This window comes from Heliangelus exortis, chromosome 9 (genome assembly GCF_036169615.1).
Source record: "Heliangelus exortis chromosome 9, bHelExo1.hap1, whole genome shotgun sequence".
Taxonomy (NCBI): Eukaryota; Metazoa; Chordata; class Aves; order Apodiformes; family Trochilidae; genus Heliangelus; species Heliangelus exortis.
Window position 1 is genome coordinate 10,355,642 of NC_092430.1, and position 20,471 is coordinate 10,376,112.

At 57.1% G+C, this 20,471-nt stretch overlaps 3 protein-coding genes across 5 annotated transcripts; 1 reads left to right on the forward strand and 2 right to left on the reverse strand.

Annotated features, from left to right (window-relative positions):
* Positions 1 to 2,838: 2,838 nt before the first annotated feature.
* Positions 2,839 to 5,010, reverse strand: PROCR (protein C receptor). The gene is made up of 4 exons (XM_071752040.1): positions 4,884 to 5,010; positions 4,528 to 4,764; positions 3,517 to 3,783; positions 2,839 to 3,433 (listed from the first exon to the last, which is right to left on the reverse strand). The coding sequence occupies exons 1-4, from the start codon at positions 4,936 to 4,938 to the stop codon at positions 3,321 to 3,323; spliced, it is 672 nt and encodes a 223-aa protein (XP_071608141.1). The 5' UTR covers positions 4,939 to 5,010; the 3' UTR covers positions 2,839 to 3,320.
* Positions 5,011 to 5,625: 615 nt separating this feature from the next.
* Positions 5,626 to 11,944, forward strand: PFKL (phosphofructokinase, liver type). Of its 2 annotated transcripts, none has more exons than XM_071752041.1 (22): positions 5,626 to 5,780; positions 6,317 to 6,390; positions 6,491 to 6,568; positions 6,663 to 6,852; positions 7,051 to 7,216; positions 7,302 to 7,346; positions 7,432 to 7,540; positions 7,818 to 7,913; positions 8,015 to 8,107; positions 8,243 to 8,368; positions 8,474 to 8,538; positions 8,684 to 8,747; positions 8,835 to 8,981; positions 9,096 to 9,166; positions 9,287 to 9,374; positions 9,493 to 9,645; positions 9,745 to 9,909; positions 10,124 to 10,185; positions 10,549 to 10,660; positions 10,741 to 10,840; positions 10,959 to 11,064; positions 11,166 to 11,944. In XM_071752041.1, exons 1-22 carry the CDS (start codon positions 5,696 to 5,698, stop codon positions 11,311 to 11,313), a joined length of 2,343 nt encoding a protein of 780 aa, XP_071608142.1. In that variant the 5' UTR covers positions 5,626 to 5,695; the 3' UTR covers positions 11,314 to 11,944. The 2 variants fall into 2 exon arrangements, with proteins under 2 accessions (XP_071608142.1, XP_071608143.1); XM_071752042.1 differs by lacking the exon at positions 5,626 to 5,780 and adding an exon at positions 6,146 to 6,235.
* Positions 11,945 to 14,337: 2,393 nt separating this feature from the next.
* CFAP410 (cilia and flagella associated protein 410) lies at positions 14,338 to 20,330 on the reverse strand. 2 transcript variants are annotated; one of them, XM_071752045.1, is made up of 7 exons: positions 20,031 to 20,211; positions 19,675 to 19,693; positions 18,941 to 18,987; positions 18,357 to 18,586; positions 17,609 to 17,780; positions 16,901 to 16,994; positions 14,338 to 15,360 (listed from the first exon to the last, which is right to left on the reverse strand). In XM_071752045.1, exons 1-7 carry the CDS (start codon positions 20,099 to 20,101, stop codon positions 15,244 to 15,246), a joined length of 750 nt encoding a protein of 249 aa, XP_071608146.1. In that variant the 5' UTR covers positions 20,102 to 20,211; the 3' UTR covers positions 14,338 to 15,243. The 2 variants fall into 2 exon arrangements, with proteins under 2 accessions (XP_071608146.1, XP_071608144.1); XM_071752043.1 differs by lacking the exon at positions 19,675 to 19,693 and having other exon boundaries at positions 20,031 to 20,330.
* Positions 20,331 to 20,471: the final 141 nt, after the last annotated feature.

Below are 20,471 nucleotides of genomic sequence, written 5' to 3' on the forward strand. Positions count from 1 at the left end.
TCGGGGAAATTCCAAAGCGGGGGAGCTTGTTTAGTCCAGACCAGCCCTGATGACACCAGCTCGGCCCGAGTGCGTAAGGGGTGTTTACAAGGATAATCCCTTCTTCCTGTCCCCACAGCCCTCAGTCTGGTGCTACCCAGTTTCATGATAAGCACCAACACCATCAAGTTTTTCCAACTTTTTTTTTTTTTTTAACTTTCTTTTTCAGCCCCCCAGCTGCTGCCTTCCCCACCCCACCAGGCCCTGGAGAACCATTGCTGTGTTTCTGGGCAGCTCCTGGAGATAGCCAGCTCATTGCCCTCAAGTGCAGGGCACTGGGGCTTGGAGCACAAGACTGGGTGAGCCTGAAGGACACATCTAGGGACACTGGTCTTCTAGCAGGAGCTGATGTCCTAAAGGGACTGTCTGTTCCTGCTACAGGGGGGGAGCAGAACCTGCCCACCCAGTCTGAAGCACCCATGGCTGAAATGGAAAGTTGGTTCCTAGCACATTTGCGTTGGTCTTACTGGAACAAGGTTCAAGGCTTGGCTGTCTTATCTCCACCTTTATCCACACCAGAGATAGCACAGCTGAATGATGGAAACCACGGAAGGAAATCAAAACAAAGCAAAGCCTCACGCAGCAGCCAGTGTGGGTGACGGGGATGGTTCCCTCATCGGGGAGATGCACAGGGGTTGGTGAAAGGCTCCATGAGGCTCCACCCTCTTGCAGAAGCAGGAAAGGGAAAGAGAAAGGAAAAGGAAAGGAAAAAAGGGAGAAACAACAAAAAAGTCAAACTGAGGAGTAAATGAAAAACAACCCTTGGTTGACAGGATGCACACTTAAGTGTTGGTGTCTGTCCCAAGTAGGGACCAAGGGTGGAAGAACAGCCAAATCTGGGAGAGGGTTGGCCATCTGCCAGTTAGCAACTGCTGGAAGAATGGTACACATTGGAGCAGTGGTAGGGAGGAAGCCCAGGTTGTCTGCTGTCATGGGCAGCCAACATGTCCCCAGTGTACTGCTCCAGGACAAGTGTTGAAGGCCTCGTGATGAGGTGGTTTGGGGGCTTGGGGGAGAGGAAGAGAAGTTTTGGGGCTGTGCTGGATGCTATTGCCATAACCCCCAGCTCTTGGCCACCATGCCCACATTGGTTGGAAGTGCTGTGAGGTGAGGTGGCCCTGGGATAGGACAGTGGCAACTTTGAATGTAGTTTGGCATGTAGATGTGGCTGTTTCTCAGGATCCTGTGGGTTTGGGGAGGTTCCTGCTGTTGGGTGCTGTCCCATTCCCTTTAGATTGTGGGCAGAGACTCAGGAGACAACAGCCAAGTAAGCTCCTTTCTGGAGCACTCTCCTACTGCAACCAACACACACAGGGGGGCTGGAGGCAGCGAAAAGACTTTTCCAGAGCTGTTTTAAAGCAGACTTCCTCATCTGTCCAAAAGATGACACATTTCAGAAGCCAAACAAACCCTGTTGTTCCAATCCTCCCAGTTTCTCCAGCCTGGGTCTCTCCTGGGCAGGTCTCTGCTGCCAGCCTGTGTCCAACAGCAGCTTCCCACCCTGAGGCACCAGGCACCAGTCCTGCTCAGGAACACGATCTGCAGTCCCAGGGACTGGGGAAAAACAGGGATGGTGGGACCACAGCGCAACATCTGCCTCCACGTGTGGAGATGCCCCACACCCAAAAGACGAAGCAGGGCTGGGAAGGCAGAAGTTTTCCCCACTGGGAGCTGGCTACCAGCAGAATTATCCCTTTGTGGGGAGCAGACCTATCACATTTGACCTTCAACACCAGCCTCACACCCCCTGATGCCCATGGTGGGCTGTGCAGTGCTTGGCCCATAGCAGAGCTCCCATCAAGGGTGCTTCTTTAGAAGCTGAACCATGACCTTCACGTATCTCGGCATTGTTGTTTTGGATCCTCCAGCCTCTTGGCTGCTATTTCCCCTTCGCAGCAGAGCCCGCTGAAGGGTGGGGAACACCCTGACCCTGGCAACCAGGGTGATGAGATGTGGTCTTTGGAGAACTCCTCAGTCCCTCCTTACGCACAGCCACTATCTCATCTTCCCATCCTCTTTCTGGCCTGCATCTCTTCCCATCTCCTGCTCTGCCCACCCTTGCTTGCTTTCAGCCACAGGGAAGGGGCTTTAGAAAGGAGCAAGCTGGAAGTTAACCCAGCAAAGCTCCTTGCCCCTGGGCTGTACGCTCGTTCGGTGACCCAAGCCAGCTCCTGGGTCATCCCCAGCCCTTCCCCTGCAGAGAAGAGGGGTGTCATGCTCAAGACCTCTCTAGGGGTGGAAGGAAAATACAGCCACAAATTTATTATTCATACAACCAAAGGCTGAATGGTCAAAGGGCAGGGTTTAGATCAGATGTAGCTTGCAGAAAAGCTTGGTGAGTGCTGTTGGACAGGACTAGTGATGCAGCTCTGTGTTTCTTTAGCTGGTCCCCAGGGCATCAGCCCTGCCCCTTGCCTGGTGTCCCCGTGCTCCTGTGGGCAGCATCCTTAAGATCAGAGTGGGGAAGGCAGTGAGCAGCTCAAAAAACCCTGTCCCACTGCAACTGTCTGTCCTCAACCTCCAAAATGAAACATGAAGCATCACTGCTCGGTCATTGAAAAAAAATAAATAAAAAAAAAATCACTTCACTGAGTGAAACCAAAGCTGCCAGCAGCGTCAAATGAGCTTAGCAGATGCAAACCCCAGCACACTCTCTCCAGAGGCTTTGCAAACTCAGTGCACTGCCTGCAGTCCAAGCTGGGGACTGGCAATGCTGACGAGCCCACCCAGCAAATGAGGTCTCCCCAAGATGGATCTGCAGCCCCAAGCTGGTACTGGTGGAAATGAGAGCAATCAGAGTGAGCATTGGTGGGTGGATTTATTACATGACCTTGTGGGACAACCTCCTCCCCACCAGAAGAGGGAGAAATGAGTGTTTCATCCTTTTGACCCATTCTGGGCTCTTTCTCCTCTCCTCCGTTCTACCTCTTCCCCAGCTTTTCCATCTGTGCCAAGTGTATTTCTGCATTAAAGTCTCCATGCACTGTGGCAGACCTGGCATGTCTGGGGCACAGTGCTGCTGCTGGGGGGGATCAGGCAGGCAAGCCACTGGTGTCCTTTGGAAGCAAAGTGGTGCTGGAGTGCTGGGGAGATGTCTCTCTTGAGACGCACAGGCTAGGTCTGCAGGGTGATGGTGGGTCTGTCCACCAACTCCACAGGGTGATAGTGGGTCCATCCACTACCTCTGCAGTGTGATGGTGGGTCCATCCCCTGCCTCCACGGCTTAATGGTGGGTCTGTGCCCTTCCTCCACACGGTGACATGGTCCAGCTGCTGGCTCTGCTAGCAGCTCCCTCTTGTGCACAAGAAGATCCCCACAGCCATGCCCAGCAAGGCAAAGGTCCCCAGGATCAGGCCCAGCACCAGCGGAACATGTGACCGGCTGCTCTGTGTGCCTGCAAGAGGCAAGAGAGATGGAGGTGACATCTGTGGTCACCCCCATCACATCACCATTTCCCCCCCTGGCCCCAGCACAAACCCGTCCAGGTGCTCTGGGCCCGCAGGATGCCGACGCAGGTGGTGTTGAGGAAATGCTGGAGATGCTGGGTGGTCTCGTTGTACTTCATCAGCTCCTTCTCAGCAAAGGTGGCCACCTCCTCCCGGCCAGGCCAGCGCCGCTCCCAGGTGGCATTGTGGACATGGAAGCTGAGGAAAGCTGTCCCGTTGAGGGTCACCTCATAGAAGCTCTTGGTCGTGCCATTGGGGAAGAGGTGGCAGCCCAGGTGGCACCACAGGCTCTGGGTGTCTGCAGGGACAGAGGGAGGGGTACCAGGTCAGCACCCACCAAGCCACCCACCCTTGACAGTGCACTGCTGTCACCAGCACCCAGAGTCTGCAAGGCCTCAGCTGCAGCAGTGGCTTTTCCAACAGTCAGGGTGACCTGAATTATTCTTCCTTTCCTTATCTCCATCAGTTTTATAGGGCTGGGAAGTTTCTGGGTGCAGAACAAGCTACTCCTTGCTCCCACAGAAGGTTGCAGCACATGAAGTGTGGGGAAAGGGGAGACGTGGGGCTCACATCAGACCCCCTGAGGTGAGAAAGTGTTCCCCAAGGGCCAGGTGAAGACATGCAAAGCAGGGGCAAAACTGGTTTGCAGGCAGCAAAGCAAACAAAGGTAAAACAAACCTGGCACAGGGACTTTGGAGGTAACATGCATGGGACTGAGGACTGCCACAGGCAGTACATGAAACCACCATAATCAGCGTCTCACCCCACCCTGAAGGCTGCAGGGTGCTAACAAGGTGCCTATACCCACCCATCCCCCCTGGGCTGCAGCCCCTCGCCCTTTTCCTGCGAGGCAGCAGGAGCATCTCCCTGTTCCCAGAGAGCTTCAGGGAAGAAGCCCCTAGCTGGGCACAAGGACTCTGTTTGCCCACTCTGAGGTTTTGCGCGTGGCCTTATCCTTGTCCCTTTGCCCATTTGTCCCCAGAGAGGTCCCCCAAGCCCAGGCAGAGCAGGGGGGCTGCACGTCCCCCGGGGTACCACTCACAGTTGATGGGCCTCTCCTTGTTGAAGAGCTTCATCAGCTGGCTGAAGTTATGCAGGTAGGTGGCCACGTCCTGTTGCCTCCTGGCCCAGGTGTCCGGGGGCTCCAGCGGCAGCACCTGGGTTACGTTAAACTCCTCTAGGAGATGGCTGAGCTTCCCGTCCAGGCTGGCGTTCCCCCAGAAGAAGGAGCTGCCCCTGGAGACGCGGGTCCGTTGTAGCATGGTGAAGGTGAGCGGGGCTGCAAGAGACACCAGACATCACCCACCACCCCAGGCATCACCCTCCCCCTAAACCATATGTCCCCTGTGCCATCCCCGGAGGACCTCCAAGCCCACCACCACCATGCGCTCGCCTTACCCGCCCGCTCTGCCCCGCAGCCCAGGGCCCCACAGAGCAGCAGCAAGCGGAGCATCCTGGGGACAGGGACCGGGCCGGGAGTGGTGGCCCCAGGGCTGGCTCAGTGGGGAGTTAAGCGGGTCCGGGGAGGTGGGGCTGCGGGAGGAGGAGAGCGGGAGTCCGGCCAGGTCTCTCCCATTTCCTTCGCCAGAACCACCCGCACCCCTTCCCTGCCGGAGAGCGCGGATGTGGTGACACCGGGATGAGACCCCGAGGTCTTGCAGGACCAGCCTGCACCGCTCCAGCCAGGCGGGGAGCGAGGAGCCAGTGCCTGCCTCAGTTTCCCCATCCCCTGGCACCCTGGCTGCTCCCCAAGGGCAGGAGGAGACGCAGCACCTAGAGCCAGAGCGTGAGAAGGGCGGGATGGGGGGGAGCAGACTGGCAGCACCCACTGGTGCGGGTGATGGTCAGTGGGGATGTCAAGGGAGCCCCGTTCCACTCTTGGGGCATCCCCGCCATGGCGTGGGTGGGAGAAACCCCTTTGGGTGGGCGGCTGGCTGCGCATGGATGTTTTTTGTTTGTAATTAGAGCTTAATTGATTATATATATAATGAATATATATATATCTTTAAAAATATATAAAATGGATACCAAAACGACCCCTGGCACTGTCAGAGACCACCGGCCTGGGCGTGGGGGCGTGGCATCAAGTGGGCGTGGTACCGGGGCGTGGTTTAAGGAAGAGGCGTGTTCGGGGGGGCGTGGAGTGGCCCCAGAAAGAGGGCGGGGCTTGTCCCAGGGGGCGTGTCCGGTGCCGGTGCCGGAGCGCAGCGATGGCGGCGGGGGAGCTGGAGCGGCTGCGGATGGCGGGGGCCGGCATGGCCATCGCCGTCCTCACCAGCGGCGGCGACGCTCAAGGTGGGCCCGGGGAGGGATGGGCTGGGGAGGGGAGGGGGGGGCGGCTCGATGGCCCCGACGGTGGGGGGAACTCCTACCTCTGCACCTCCCCTCCCATGTGCCCCCCAGGGAAGGGGTCGGTGCGGGCCAACCCGCCGCGCTTCCCTGTCCCAGTCACCCCCTGGGCACCTTCACGGGGTCTTCGATGCCCGCCCCATCCAGGATGTCCTCCCCCCCCTTTCCCCGGTGACGTTCCGCCCGCCCCCCCCACTCCCCCGGTGTCCTCCCCCCTCTTCTCAGGTGTCTTCCCCGCCCTTCCCCAGTGTCCCCTCCCCCAGGGACACGCAGCGGGTTTCAGTCCGTATGGCCCCGGGGCAGTTGCTTATCTTTAGCTCTCACCCATGCACTGAGTTTCCTCGGGCTCTGCCTGCCTGGCTCCCTCCGCCCCCCTCCCCAACTGGAGGGGACACTTCAGGGTCACCGATGGGATCCGGTCACCTGTGGGGTCCGGGGTCCCTCGGGGTGGGACCCTCCCAGCTCACATCTCACTTTTCCAGGGATGAATGCTGCAGTCCGTGCCGTCACCCGTATGGGGATATATGTGGGAGCCAAGGTCTTCCTCATCTACGAGGTTGGGGCTCCCCCCTGCTCCCTATCATGGGAGGGGTTGGAACTGACCCCCATCTGTGCCAAGGTCTCCCCCCTCACCTCCACCCCCTGCTTTTCCACAGGGCTACGAGGGGCTGGTGGAGGGGGGAGACAACATCAAGCAAGCCAACTGGTTAAGCGTCTCCAACATCATCCAGCTGGTGAGGTTCACCAGTGGGGCCACAGGACCCCCCCATCCCCCATTATGACCCCCAAACCTACATGGTGAGCTGTGTCCTCTTCTTTACTCTCCAGGGTGGGACGGTGATTGGCAGCGCCCGCTGCAAAGCCTTCACCACCCGGGCAGGTCGGCTGCGGGCTGCCCGTAACCTGGTGGAGCACAGCATCACCAACCTTTGTGTCATCGGTGGGGACGGCAGCCTGACAGGGGCTGACATCTTCCGCTCTGAGTGGGCTGGGCTACTGGAGGAGCTGGTCCAGGATGGTATGTGAAACCCCCACTCCCTGAAACACTTGGGTGGGTAGAGCTGAAAGCATCCCAGTGGTGTTTAAATCCAGAGGTCCACCCCATCATGAGGGCTGAGCTCTTCCCCTGCTTTTGCAGGATCCATCCTGATGTTGGGGAGATCATGGGAGCACCCTAACATAACCAGTGATGTGGCTGTGTGTGTGTGTCCCACAGGGCAGATCAGCGAGGAGGTGGCACGGGAGAACTGCCGCTTGAACATCGTGGGGCTGGTGGGCTCCATTGACAACGACTTCTGCGGCACTGACATGACCATTGGCACTGACTCCGCACTGCACCGCATCATGGAGGTCATCGATGCCATCACCACCACGGCGCAGAGGTGAGTGGGCTAGGGGGCCTTTGGGTGCCAGAGCACCTTGGCCATTCCACCCACCCACTTTCTTCTCCCACCCATGTCCTTGCAGCCACCAGCGGACATTCGTGCTGGAAGTGATGGGCCGCCACTGCGGGTAAGAAACCACAGGGGGAAAGTCTGAGATGCCATGTTTTGGAGCCGGGCTGGTTCCAGAGCTGCCACCACCACATCCCCCTCAGGTACCTGGCACTGGTGTCTGGCTTGGCCTCAGGTGCTGACTGGCTCTTCATCCCCGAATCCCCTCCAGAGGATGGCTGGGAGGACCTCATGTGCGAGAGGCTTGGGGAGGTGAGCTGGGGGGAGTGTCCTATGGTCCTGTCCCCCTTTTATCCCTGGGGAGCCTCCATGGGGACCCAGGCTGATCCCCTGCCAAGCTTCAGGAGGTCTTACCAGTCACTGTCCCTGTGAAACGGGGCACTCAGCCCAGCGCAAACCCAGCCCAGTGCTGGCTGGGTGGGCCTGGCCACCTGCAACCTCACCCCAGCATGTGGTTGGTGAGGGCAAAGGACGCTGGGGCTCAGCCACCAGAGAGCTCTGGCCAAGCCCCAGCAGGCATATTCTGCAGACGCGCAGCAGAGGGTCCCGGCTCAACATCATCATCATTGCCGAGGGTGCCATTGACCGCAACGGCAAACCCATCTCCTCCAACTATGTGAAGGATGTAAGCGCCCGCTCCTGACCCTGCCCCGGCACCCATGGTGGCACCAGTGTGTCCCTGGTGTGTCTGTCCCCCTTCGTTGTGACATCCTCTCTTCCCCACAGCTGGTGGTGAAACGCTTGGGCTTTGACACGCGGGTCACTGTCCTGGGACATGTGCAGCGTGGGGGAACCCCATCAGCCTTTGACCGTGTGCTGGTAGGTCCAGAGGTGACATGGAGCCACCCTGTGGAGAGGAGCAGGCAGTTGGGTTCTGACCCCGGGGGAGTGTCCCACCCCTTGGGTGTGGGTGGCCCTGGTGTCACAGCGGTGGGCACCCCTTCCCCTTTGCAGAGCAGCAAGATGGGGATGGAGGCGGTGATGGCGCTGCTGGAGGCCACCCCAGACACCCCGGCCTGTGTGGTGAGCCTCTCAGGGAACCAGTCAGTCCGGCTACCACTCATGGAGTGTGTTCAGGTGGTGAGTATTGGGGGGGATCGGACACACCAGGCTCCCTAGGTGGGGGCTCCCACTGTCCTGCCCACAGGCAGGGGTGTCACATGGCTGCCTCTCTCCTTGCCCAAGACAAAGGATGTGCAGAAGGCCATGGATGAGAAGAGGTTTGAGGAGGCCATCCAGCTCCGTGGGAGGTGAGGAGTGACAATGAGAGCGAGGGGAGACAGCTCTATGTGTCAGGGGTCTTCTCCCCAGGGGCTTCTGCTGCTGGGGAGGGTCCCCTCCCTGCACCCCTAGGGCCCAGGTGCTCCCCAGGGCCATGACATCTTGTGCTTGCAGGAGCTTTGAGAACAATTGGAACATCTACAAGCTGCTGGCACACGAGAAGCCGGCACAGGAGAAGGTGAGGAGGGGTGGGGAGCAGTGGGGGACACTGCCCCCCTTCTTGGGGACAGGCACCCACATGTCATCCCCACCCCTGTCCCTGCAGACACCCTTCAGCCTGGCCATCCTGAATGTGGGGGCTCCTGCCGCCGGCATGAACGCTGCTGTCAGGTCAGCCGTGCGGATCGCCATCTGCCAGGGACACACTGTCTACGTGGTGAATGATGGCTTCGAGGGCTTGTCCAAGGGGCAGGTAAGGGACATGGTGAGCCAGAGGGCTGCAGGTTAACAAGGGGGGTGGGTTTGGGCTTGGAGGGGGTGAGCGGGGGTGCTCCCTCATCCCCCAACTGGGTGCTGCCACTTGCAGATCCGTGAGGTGGGCTGGCACGACGTGGCGGGCTGGCTGGGACGAGGCGGGTCCATGCTGGGCACCAAGCGGTAAGAACGGCCCTGGGGGGGGCAGGGGATGGAGCAGAGGGGATGCTGCTGTACCCAGGCATTGCAAGGACCCCCTCCCCATCATCACCTTGGACTCTCTTCTGCGCTTGCCCGCTGCAGGACGCTCCCCAAAACCTGCATGGAAAAGATTGTGGAGAACATACGGAAATTCAACATCCAGGGGCTTCTGGTCATCGGGGGGTTCGAGGTGCGGGGAAACCCCTGTATTCCTGGGGGGGCGGGGCTTTCAGCACCCTGGGCCATCCTTTTTGGGATGTGGATCCAGGAGTGGGGCCAGCGTCTCCCCAGCCCTCGTCTTCTTGCAGGCATATGAGGGGGTGCTGCAGCTGGTGGAGGCTCGTGGGCAGTACGAGGAGCTCTGCATCATCATGTGCGTCATCCCTGCCACCATCAGCAACAATGTGCCCGGGACTGACTTCAGCCTTGGTTCTGACACAGCCGTCAACGCAGCCATGGAGGTGAGGGACAGGGCTCCCCTCACGTTTTGGGACGACACTTGGGAAGGAACCAGCAAAGATGGGTCTTCCTGGTGTCACCTTCCCCTTCTCTCGGCACAGAGCTGTGACCGCATCAAGCAGTCAGCCTCGGGCACCAAGCGCCGGGTCTTCATCGTGGAAACCATGGGGGGCTACTGCGGGTACTTGTCCACCGTCACCGGCATCGCGGTGGGCGCCGACGCTGCCTACGTCTATGAAGATCCCTTCACCATCCACGATCTGAAGGTGAGTGGGGCAGGAACTGCTTTCTGGGTGAAAATAAGAAATAAAACTAGGAAGGGAGGGTTCTAGGATAGGGCATGATTTGGCGGAGAACGTTCAAGTCCCATGATGCCTGTGGGCAGGTGTCCCGTGGGTTGATGTCAGTGGTACTTGTGTCCAAACAAGAGGCCCAGAAGGCCCTGCAATGGCTGTCAGCATCTTGGTGTTCACCTTGCAGGCCAACGTGGAACACTTGACTGACAAAATGAAGACAGACATCCAGAGAGGGCTGGTTCTGCGGTGAGTTGGGGACCCTTGGGAATGCTGGCTAAAAAACCCGGCCTGGTGGTAGGGAATGGGGCTGGAACTGAGCACTTCCTCCAGCCAGAGAGGGGTTCCCAGGTGCAGCGGGGTTTGGCACGGTGGGTGCATGGGCAGGATGCCACCCTTGGCCAGGGGAACAGTCCTGCACTGGATGCTCCCCCTGCCATCCCCACCCCAGCACCAGGGTCCTTCTGGGGAGATGGGCTCTGCTCCAGGCCTCAGGGAGAACAAAAGGGTAAAACCTAAGGGTATAGAGTTTAGAGCAGCACAAGAGAGACCTCCGGGGGATGCCAGGTTAAGGAGGAGCAGTCCCCCAATCCCTTCCCTCTGCTCCTTCAGCAATGAGAAGTGCCATGAGCACTACACCACCGAGTTCCTCTACAACCTCTACTCCTCCGAGGGCAAAGGCATCTTTGACTGCAGGATTAACGTCCTTGGCCACCTCCAGCAGGTATGGGGGACAGGGCCTCTCAGTCCACTGCTGTCCTCTCAAGCTGGGTGGGTTTGACATCACCATTTCTATGTCCCCAGGGGGGAGCCCCAACCCCCTTTGACCGCAACTATGGGACGAAACTGGGTGTGAAGGCGGTGCTGTGGATGTCAGAGAAGCTGCAGGCAGCCTACCGCAAGGGTGAGCTGAGGGCTGGGGATCCCGTTGGGGTGGGGGGAGAGGCTGGTGGCACTGGGCAGACCCTGTTGCCACTCAACCCCCAGTGAGGTGGCCATGGTCATCAGCGTCCTCCTCCTAGGGCGCGTGTTTGCCAACTCGGGAGACTCTGCCTGCGTGATCGGGCTCAGGAAGAAGGTGGTGGCCTTCAGCCCCGTCACAGAGCTCAAGAAAGTGACGGATTTTGAGTAAGTCCCTGTCCCCACACCCCAGCCATTTACCAGATCTCAAAGGGACTTTGCTGGGTTGTCCCTGGGGCCCCTCTAGAACTGTGTCCCCTCCTGTGCAGGCACAGGCTGCCCCAGGAGCAGTGGTGGCTGAACCTGCGTCTGATGCTGAAGATGCTTGCCAACTACCAGATCAGCCTGACCGAGTACATCTCGGGGAAGATGGAGCACGTCACCCGCCGCACCCTCAGCATCGAGAAGGGCTTCTAGTCCCACTGTCCCAAGCCATACCTCCCCTCTGCGTCCTCTCCATCCCCACGTGCTGCTTGGGGAGCACCAGGTCCCTCCCTGTTCTCAGTAGCCCTGTAGCTTTGCCACTGACCCCTTACAGCAGGCAGAGCTCCCCAAAAGCCTGCCCCAAACCGCAGCTTCAGGGTCTGGTCCCTATGCAGATGCAAAGAAGAGGTGCTGCTAGAACCCAGCTGTGCAGCCCAGACCCTTCATCATTCCTACATAATTCATTCCTATTATTTAATGATGGGGTACCTTGAGTCCTGACCAAATCGCTGCTTTTAGTCGCCTGCCCTGTGCGCGGGAGGGGAGTTGAGGAGGATGCGGTGCCACCTCAGAGAGGGTAGGGGCTGGCCCCAGGGCTTTTGCCTGCCCTGTGAGCCCTGGTAAAGCTTCATCCTCCCGTGGTGTTTGCCTGGTGGGGTGTCTGGAGGGCTCGGACCTGGCAAGCCCCTCTTCCCTAACCACCTTGCATGACGCTTGGCTGCGACTGTCACCACACCACCCTGGGGCCGTGCCTGTCATCATCACTGTTGCTCTGCAAGCCCCCAATATCTTGTACTGCTGGCAGCACCGCACTCCTCTAGAGATAAAACCTGCTGGAGCCAAACCTGCCTCGCCGGAGAGCAGTCATTGCGTGCCGAGTCCCCACGGGGAGTAATGGGGGAGGCAGCACTGGGGTTAGGACAGGGATGAGCAAAGCCACATGGTTTGCCAGAGATGGATTAAGGAAGTTTTCATGCTTCATGTGTCCTCAGAGCCTGGGAGCGTTGGACTTTGGGCTGCCCTTCTTTGGTAGTCCCCGTTCCCAGGCCAGTTTTCTCCTGGGGGTTTCAGCTGATGGCTCCAGACTCTTGGACATCAGCACCAGGATGCATCATAGTTCTTTGGTTCAGACGTGCAGTTGGGTTTTTTTTCCCTCCGTGTGGAGCTGTCCCCAAGTGACTTATCTCCCCCTTTGAATTCAGTGCTTTTCCCCTCGCTGGCCATGTTACTTGCTGTAGGCTCCAGAGGGAGATGGTAATTGTAACATTGCTGCCAGAGCTGGACATGCAGAGAAAGAGCAGACTGTGGGGATGGAGGCAGCTTTGCTGCTGTTCCCAGGCAAGTCACTGCCCTGAGGACCCTAGGAAGGGCTCATTCCAATGCTGGGGAAGTGATGGGTGGGAAATAGGCTCTTAAACTGTCCGCTGTGCCACTTTTGAGGAGCCCCAACTGGCTCCCTATTAGCCATGGACCCAAACACCTTTGTTGTCCCACACACTGGCCTCACCATTGGCCTCGGAGAGCCCCTGATGCTCTGAACATGGATTGCACTGGATCTGCACTGGCTGGACAGCCCCTGGCCTTTTCCATCAATGGGAAACATCTGCCCTTGACGCTCAATATCCCCTGCTGAGGCAGGTCAGGACACCAGAGGGGCGGGCAGCACAATGGAGTGGCTGGCAGGACAGCAAAGGGGTAGGTAGGGTCCCACAGCACTCCATCAGCAGATATTAGGGGCAGAGGTGTCCCCACCCTCAACTGCACATGTGGGTACACTTGGGTACTGCACCCCTAACACCTCATTTCTGGCCTGTAGTGACAGATTCCTGGGGAGAGGGGGGTGGGTGATCCCATGGAGGGCAACTGCCCTGTGCCCTGCCAGGCCGAGCAGGAGGGGAGATGGTGACTGTGGCCCCAGGCTCCCTGGCAGAGCCAGCCCACCTCTGGCTTTCCTCTTGTCCCCAGAGAGCAAGCAGAGCAAAAAGCCAGGAGCATCTCTCTGCCGAGGGCAGGCTGCCAAGTCCCCAGAGTGAGCTGGCGTGAGCAGCAGGGACCGGCCTGCCCTGGGCTGTGCCGAGAGCAGGATGCTGTGAGGTCAAGCCTGCCAGGAGTGGTGGGGAGCATGGAGGACAGCTCTCCTGGCAGCCCCACCATTGGCACCAGCCAAGTATGACGAGCGCGGCACGTAGGCAGCGAGCTCAGCTCAGGGACAGTCGTGTGGTCAGGGATTAACAACCCAACTTCTCCAGCAGAACAGAGGGAACTGTGCCAGAGCAGCCTCAGGCCACAGCGATTGCTCCATTAGCCACCCTCACCCCGAACCAGTCCTGATGACAAACCATGACGCTTGCTTTGATCCCAGCAAAGCTGGAAGAAGGCGGGGGGGTCTGACACGCTTGAACAGCAGCTCCCCTGCTCCCCAACATGGACAGATGTGACTTCTGCCATCAAGCAGGTTGTGGGGACAGCCTAGGAGAGGACATGCCCTTTGCAGGAAGGCAAGATGCAAAGGAGATGATGGGTAAGTCTCTCGGGCCCTGGCTGTCAAGGGAAGTCTGGGATGTTATAAATCATGCTGGCCATTTAAATGCAGCTGGGTTTAATGCAGAAGGCAAGAATTAGGTCAGTTGAGGAGTTAAAAGGCATCAGCAACCTTCACCCGACTGATGAAGATCAAACTCTGCCCTCTCCCACCAAGCAAAGGCCAAGCAAACAGGCATGTGGACACAGGGCTGTCATCATTCCTGAGGCACATTCCTTCCCAGCAGCACAACCCAGGGGACTCAGACACTTCTACAAGGGGGGGACACATGAAGGCCATGCTTCTGGGGTCCACAGCTGAGTGGCACTGAGGGCTCCTGTCCTACATCACCAGGGCCATCATCCTGCCCGGGAAGGCTCTGCAACCTCTACACAAGCCAGCAAGCTTTGCTGGCTGTCTTTCTATCTCTTTTTGCTTCCTGTACTCTGTGAGAGCTTGTGGCTGCAGGAAGATTCCCAAACGGCACAGTGCTTTTGAAAAGCAGCCCTGCAGCTGCAGCTGGGTGCAGGAGCCACCATCAAGCACATGCAGGAGAGCTGTGACACGGGTTCAGTGAAGCAGGAAGGCACAGAGGCCCACAGCCCTCCTCCTGCTCTGTGGGGCTGACAATGAGAGCTGTGAACCAGAGGTAATGGAGCAATGCCTGGAGTCAGTCATTCTCACTGTTTGCTGAACCCCAGCCACAACTTAACATCTCCCAGGGGGATAACTGCTTTTATTTGGTATGTCACAACTTCTTAGTATTTAAATGGCTCTATAAAATCTCAGGAAATGCAGCTTTCTCAGTTAAAGAGAAACATCACTCCCGATGCCTCTGTAAATGCTTGGCTTTTTTTCTCCCAGCTGCAAAATGCACAGGGGCTTTTGACTTAAGTGCAACTTAATTTCCTTAAGCTGCTCTAATGCCTGCAGGGGCATTGGGGGCTGAGCAGTACAGCTGAGCATTCAGATCTGCAAGAGAGTAATTTCAGTTTCACCTAGGCTGCACTGGGATTTTTTTTGGGCCACCAGACTGCCAAGTCATATGCTGCATGAGCTAACAAGGACCAGAAGTAGTCGGGAGTTGAAGACAAATTAAGAACTTGACATTGACCTTCACATTTGCCACAAGACAGTTCTTGGTGACCATTTCAGGCAGCACCTTCCCGACAGAGACTTCACAAAAACAAATCTTTGCAGTAGAAAATGCCCTCAGAAGTCTGCTCCACACAGAGACTGGCTGAGGGTTTGTCTGACAGGGAGCCACCTTTCTAGAGGTCAGCAGGCTCTGCCATCCCCCTTCCATCACACAGCCCAGCAGCACTACTCTCCCTGCAGCCTTGCTCACTCGGGCTTTGCTGCTTCCCCGGCAGCTCCCATCACCCAACCCCAGCAACACACGGTATTAAGGAGCCTGCTACATCAGCAGGAAAGCTCCCAAGAGTCAGCCCTGGGGTAGCAATGTCAGGAGTCCCAGGGGCAGCCAGCAGCACACCATCCCAGCCCCTCTGCAGGGGAAGAGCAGTGGGGAACACCAGGCTGCAGCCAGGCACGTGTGGGGCAGGAGGGTGCTGCAGGGCTGGTGCTGCAGGGGGGTTTGTCACGGGCACCATCACTCCTCCTTACAGCTCCTTCTTCTGAGAGGCCTGGAGCCTCCTCCCCACCGTCTGCTGGACAATCTCCAGACCTTCCACATCCAGTTCGTTGGTGAGAAGCAGGATAGCATTCAGGACATTGTTCTGTTGGGGGTGAGACAGACACGGCTTCACATGTTAATGCCAGCCTGGAAAAAGGACACTTGATTTTCAGAGAGCTTGTCTTTCTAGGAACTCCACCACCATCACCACTGGCAGCAGAGTGCAACAGCCACCTGCAGCTACAGGGAGAGATGAAACACAGGCAGAGGCTGCATGTGGCTGGCTGGAATGCAGGACAATCCTGTCTGCCCAGTCCCGCACAGACTGCCCACATGCCTCTGGCTCCCCATGCCCCTCCCAGATGCCTTCTGCAAGGAAAGAGGCGCTCAAGAGCTGCCACTCTCTCTCTCTCTCTCCAGCGTGACTGTTTGTGTAGGATGGGAAAGGACAGAAACCCCTCTGATCTGAGCGGTAAAAAGAGCTGGTAGAACCCTGAAAGCACAAGCTGAAAGGAACCCTTGAAGGTCCCCAGCTCAGCCTCCCACTGATGCAGGACTACTGCTGACACCAGGCCATGGCTCTGTCAAACCACGCCTTGAAAAACTCCAGGGAGAGATTCCACAGCCTCCCGAAAAAAATGTCCTTCTAGGGAAAATCTTTCCCCTCACATCAAACCTGAACCTCCCTTTGTTTAACATCTTCTCTTTCAAAGGCTGAACCCCTGCAGCACTACAAATGGCACTGCAAAGCAACACGCTGAACTACACCTAAAACATGAACTAAAGAGAGATCATCAAAATGAGGCAGAATGTGGTCTAGATCTCATCCTGCTGATTGCAGGGATTGCACTGAGCCCACCAGACAGCAGCTCCCAGCTGGGCAGTCAAGATCCATGAGGTTCGCCTGAGGCTACATCATAGAGAGGTCTGAGGAACCCGCTAAGTTTCAAATTCAGCAGTCTCCTGTCCATCAGGCCAACAGCCTGCCAGCTGCACTTCAGCAGCTCCACAGTTACCACGTGTTCTTAGCACAGCCCAAGCGGAGGGACACCCATGAGGTTGTGTGCAAACAGATCAAGAGGACAAACTCCATTGAGCTTTCTTTACACTGCCTGATGCCCTAAAGATAGAACAGCATGGAACAGAACAGCACAGAACAGAGTATTTCTATAAGAAGGGACCTACAGTGATCATCAAATCCAACTGCCTGACAACTTCAGGGCTGACCAAAAGTTAAAGTATGTTACTACAGACATTGTCCAAATGTCTCTTAAACACTGTCAGGCTCAGTGCACCAATCACCAGGAAGCCTGTTCCACTCTTTGACCACGCTCTCAGAAAGAAATGCTTCCTAATGTCCTGCCTGAACCTCCCCTGGAGCGTTCCCATAAGTCCTGCCCCTGGATGCCAGCACCTCCCTCTCTATGTCCCCTTCTCAGGAAGCTGTCCAGAGCAGTGAGATCACCCCTCAGGCTCCTTTGCTTCTAACCAGACAAGTCTGAATTCCTCAGCCGCTCCACACTGGACATTTCTCCCAGCCTGTCACCAGCTTTGTTGTCCTCCCCTGGATGCACTCAAGTACCTTCTTAAAATCATGGGACCCAGAACTGCAATGTTGAAAAGCAACTTGAAAAGATACTCACTCTCTTCTTTCGGTTGCAGTCTGTCTCCTGAGGTGAAAAGGAGGAAAATTTGTCCCTGGGAACAGGCTTCATACCAAGCTCCTCTCGAATTTTGCTAAAGAAGGAAAGGAAGAGGAAATGTTATCGCGAGCAGCTGGCAGAACCTTCCTCTGCCAGGCCAATCCTTTTCAACCATCGGCAACCAGACAAGAAGTACCCAGATGAAGGACTCAAGGCATGTCAACTCACGCACCACCACTGCCTACAGACTGCAACACCCCAAGCCAATCTCCCATATCTATAAAAGGCAAATGGGCACACTGCTTGCTGCCCCACCTGGGAGGACAGATTCCCATGCCCGATGGCAGCTGGGACTGCAGAGCCTGTCACACTGCAAACAACATGTGCCATGGAGCTGGCACCAGAGTGTGTGGCAGAGGCAGAGCTAAGCGGGAGTCAAGCAGAGCTCGGAGAGGATCCATCTCTGCACACACAGCTGACATGCTTGAGAGTAAGCACCCACCTACAGAGAAGCCTGCTCTGCAGAAACAGAACCAGACCCGCCAGTGCTACCAAACCAGCACAGCTCCAGCAGGCTAACTGGAACAACAGGAATTTGCAACAGCTGCAGGCCTGGCCCATGGGATTTTAGTGTTGGCTGGCAGGATCCTTTCAAGCTACACGTGAGTTCAGCCCAGAAATCATGACAGCTGCTAAGCAAGCCCTCACTTTGTCTCCTCCAGACTGAAACTGAGCAGTTCACTCTCGGTCTTGTTTGTGGATTCAGCAGCACTGGATTCAGTGGACTCAGGGCAGCCATTCTCCACGCTCTTCCTGGCTGGTGGGGCTGTGATCTCCTCCCCATCAACCAGGGCCTGGGACAGTTCTTCCTCTGTCACAGCTGCAAAAGCCAAAACATAACCCTGCTGCAATGAAATCCAGAACTGTACCACACAGGTTTGGTCCTAGAAATTGTCCTTTTGCTTTTGTCCAATTGGCCTTTTGCTTTTATCCTCCTGCAGTAAAACCCACACAGGAGAACACTGGCAGCTGTGTTCCCTCTCAAAGGGAAGGTATCAGGGGGTGATACAAACATGTTTTGCTATCTCTTCTCTCTGGAGAAGGCTCCAGAAGTCACCAAATTGCTGCTACCAGATGGGAAAAAGGTTGTTTTTTTTTACCACAGCAGAGCCAATTACAGAATCTTTGTTTAGCCACAGCAAAGGAGAGTGCTCTAAAAAACCACTAATTAGTGGTACTGCCTTAGCTATAATGAGGCACGCCCAGTACCACTAGAGTGTTAACTCTGGTAGTGCAGGGAAAGGAGAAAACAGCTTAGGATCTTGCAGAGGGGACATTCAACCTCATCCTGGTTCAAGGAAGAGTCAGAGGACACCTTGAAGAGAGGAGCTAACACCTTACCAGTTCCCAGTACACCCTGCCCATGGCTCAGGGCTGTTTACCTGCAAACACCCACCTTGGTTATCAAGCTTGTGCAGGCTGGGTAGGTTACGCAGCACAGTCATTCGGTAGCGGTGGGGATCTGACCCACAACAAGGATTTTCAGACAGCCACAGGACTCGCAGCCGGGGCAGGTTTTTGAGGTAGAAGAGTTCATTTAGGCTTGTAATGTTGTTCTTCCTCAGATAGAGTTCAGTCAGATTCTGGCACTGATGCAGTGGCTCAAGGTCTGAGATGCCATTTACACTGAGGAGAAATGGCAGGATTAGAGAGAGCAGGCAGCCCGACCCTCCCACACTGTACTGCTCAGGTGATCCCACCTAAACTACGGAATAGGACTTGGGGAAGAACAATCTTATGAAATCTTAACACTTCTGAAAACCAGGATTATTTCCTTGAGTAGCAAAGGGAAAGGTGCACGGGATCTAGCAGGAGACTAATCATTTCTGCATCTCTGCCGCTGAAGAAATTAGGCAAGAGGAACCAGACAGCTCAGACACACAACCACAGAAAAGTTGCAAGAAGCCAAGGGCCAAGGCACAGCCCCACAAGCAATGTAATTTCCCCTGCCCTCTCCCAGGCCAGCAGCCTGACATTCACCTGAACGTGATCACCTCGACGTTGGGCAAATCCCGGCAGATTGATATCTGGGCAGGGAGAGGCAGAAACAGCAAGTTACAACTCTCAGGAAAAAAAAAAAATAAAAACAATTTAAATCACAAACAAGCACGATAAAAGCAAGAACGGGAATTTCTGTTTGCTTCAGTCTAACCCAAGCTGAACACCCCCGGAGAGACCTTCTGCCATAGCCAGTGCAGAGTCAGCAGCTCCTCCGCCCTCTCCGCCCAGGAGTGCCATGGAGAAACCAGCCAGCACCACCTCGCTCTGCTGCTCCAGCAGCTCTGCAGCTCCAGCCAGGGCACACAAGCAGGGATCCCTCCTCATCCCCCAGGCAGCCCTCTCCTAACAAGAGTATGCCATCCAAACTCCCAAACAAGCGAGGAAAGACTTCTACAGGGGTCTGTTGTGCAGGGCCTTGGAACTTTCCAAGCGCTCTCTGGAAATAATAACCCCTTTTAAAAATTTTTATGAGATGCTAAATCGATCCTGAAAAGCACTGCAGCTCGCTGGCACCCATCCAGCCCAAACCCAGGCCTGTGCCTTCCTCAGCACCCCACTGACCACATCCCCTCCCCACACCAGCCGCTGTTCCAGGCTGAGGCATCATCCCTCCTGCAACACTGCATGGCCCCGGGCTGGGGCTCCATAGGGCCATAGGGCCCCTCATCGCCGACTGGTCCTGGCAGGGTGGGAGCGGGCTGTGCGGTACTTACATCAGTCAGGTGGCTGCCCCTGTGGGAGGAGAGCAGGAGGGGGTCACCGGGAGCACGGCAGGGCCCAGCCACCCACCACAGCCCCCATGCTGGGCTGCACAGCCACAACGCTGCACCCCACCACCTCCATCCTGCCTCATCACAGCTCCTCTGACATGGGCCTCCTTCTTCCAGCCCAGCCCTGTCACCCTCTCCCCATCCCTCTTCCTTTCTCTCCAGCCCTGTATCCTCCTCCCCAGCTCTGTCCCCCTCTCCCCAGCCCTGCCTGTGCCCCCGCCCTACCCTCCCCGCCATGCCCACCGCTTCCCCCACCGCTCTCCCCGCCTCCCTCCGATCCCTTCCCCGCTGGGCCCCACCAGCAGTTGAGGCGACCATCGAGGGCGGCGGCCTTGGCCCGGACCAGCACAGCCGCCCGAGTCAGCCTCATGGCCGGGCCGGGCCCCGCCGCCGCCGCCGCCGTCTCCAAGGGCGGGCCCTGCCGCCAGCGCAGGCTCCTCCCGGCCGGGGCGGGACGCGCTGGGCCCGGGCACCGGAGCTCTGGCTTTCCGCTCCGCTCCGGGGCCGGGCAGCGGTGAGGGGGTCCTTCGAGTGTGCCTGCCCGGCCGAGAATGAGCTGTCCTGAGCGGGCCCTGCAGATCCATCCCCGAAGGGCAGATTTATTTAATTGTTTCGGATTTACATGTAAACCCTATTCCTCGTTACGCTCCACCTCACTAAGGGCTGTACCTGCTGCTGTACGTGATCATGATCTGGCGGGGCGCTGGACTCGATGTTTGAGGTCTCTTCTAAGCCCCTAA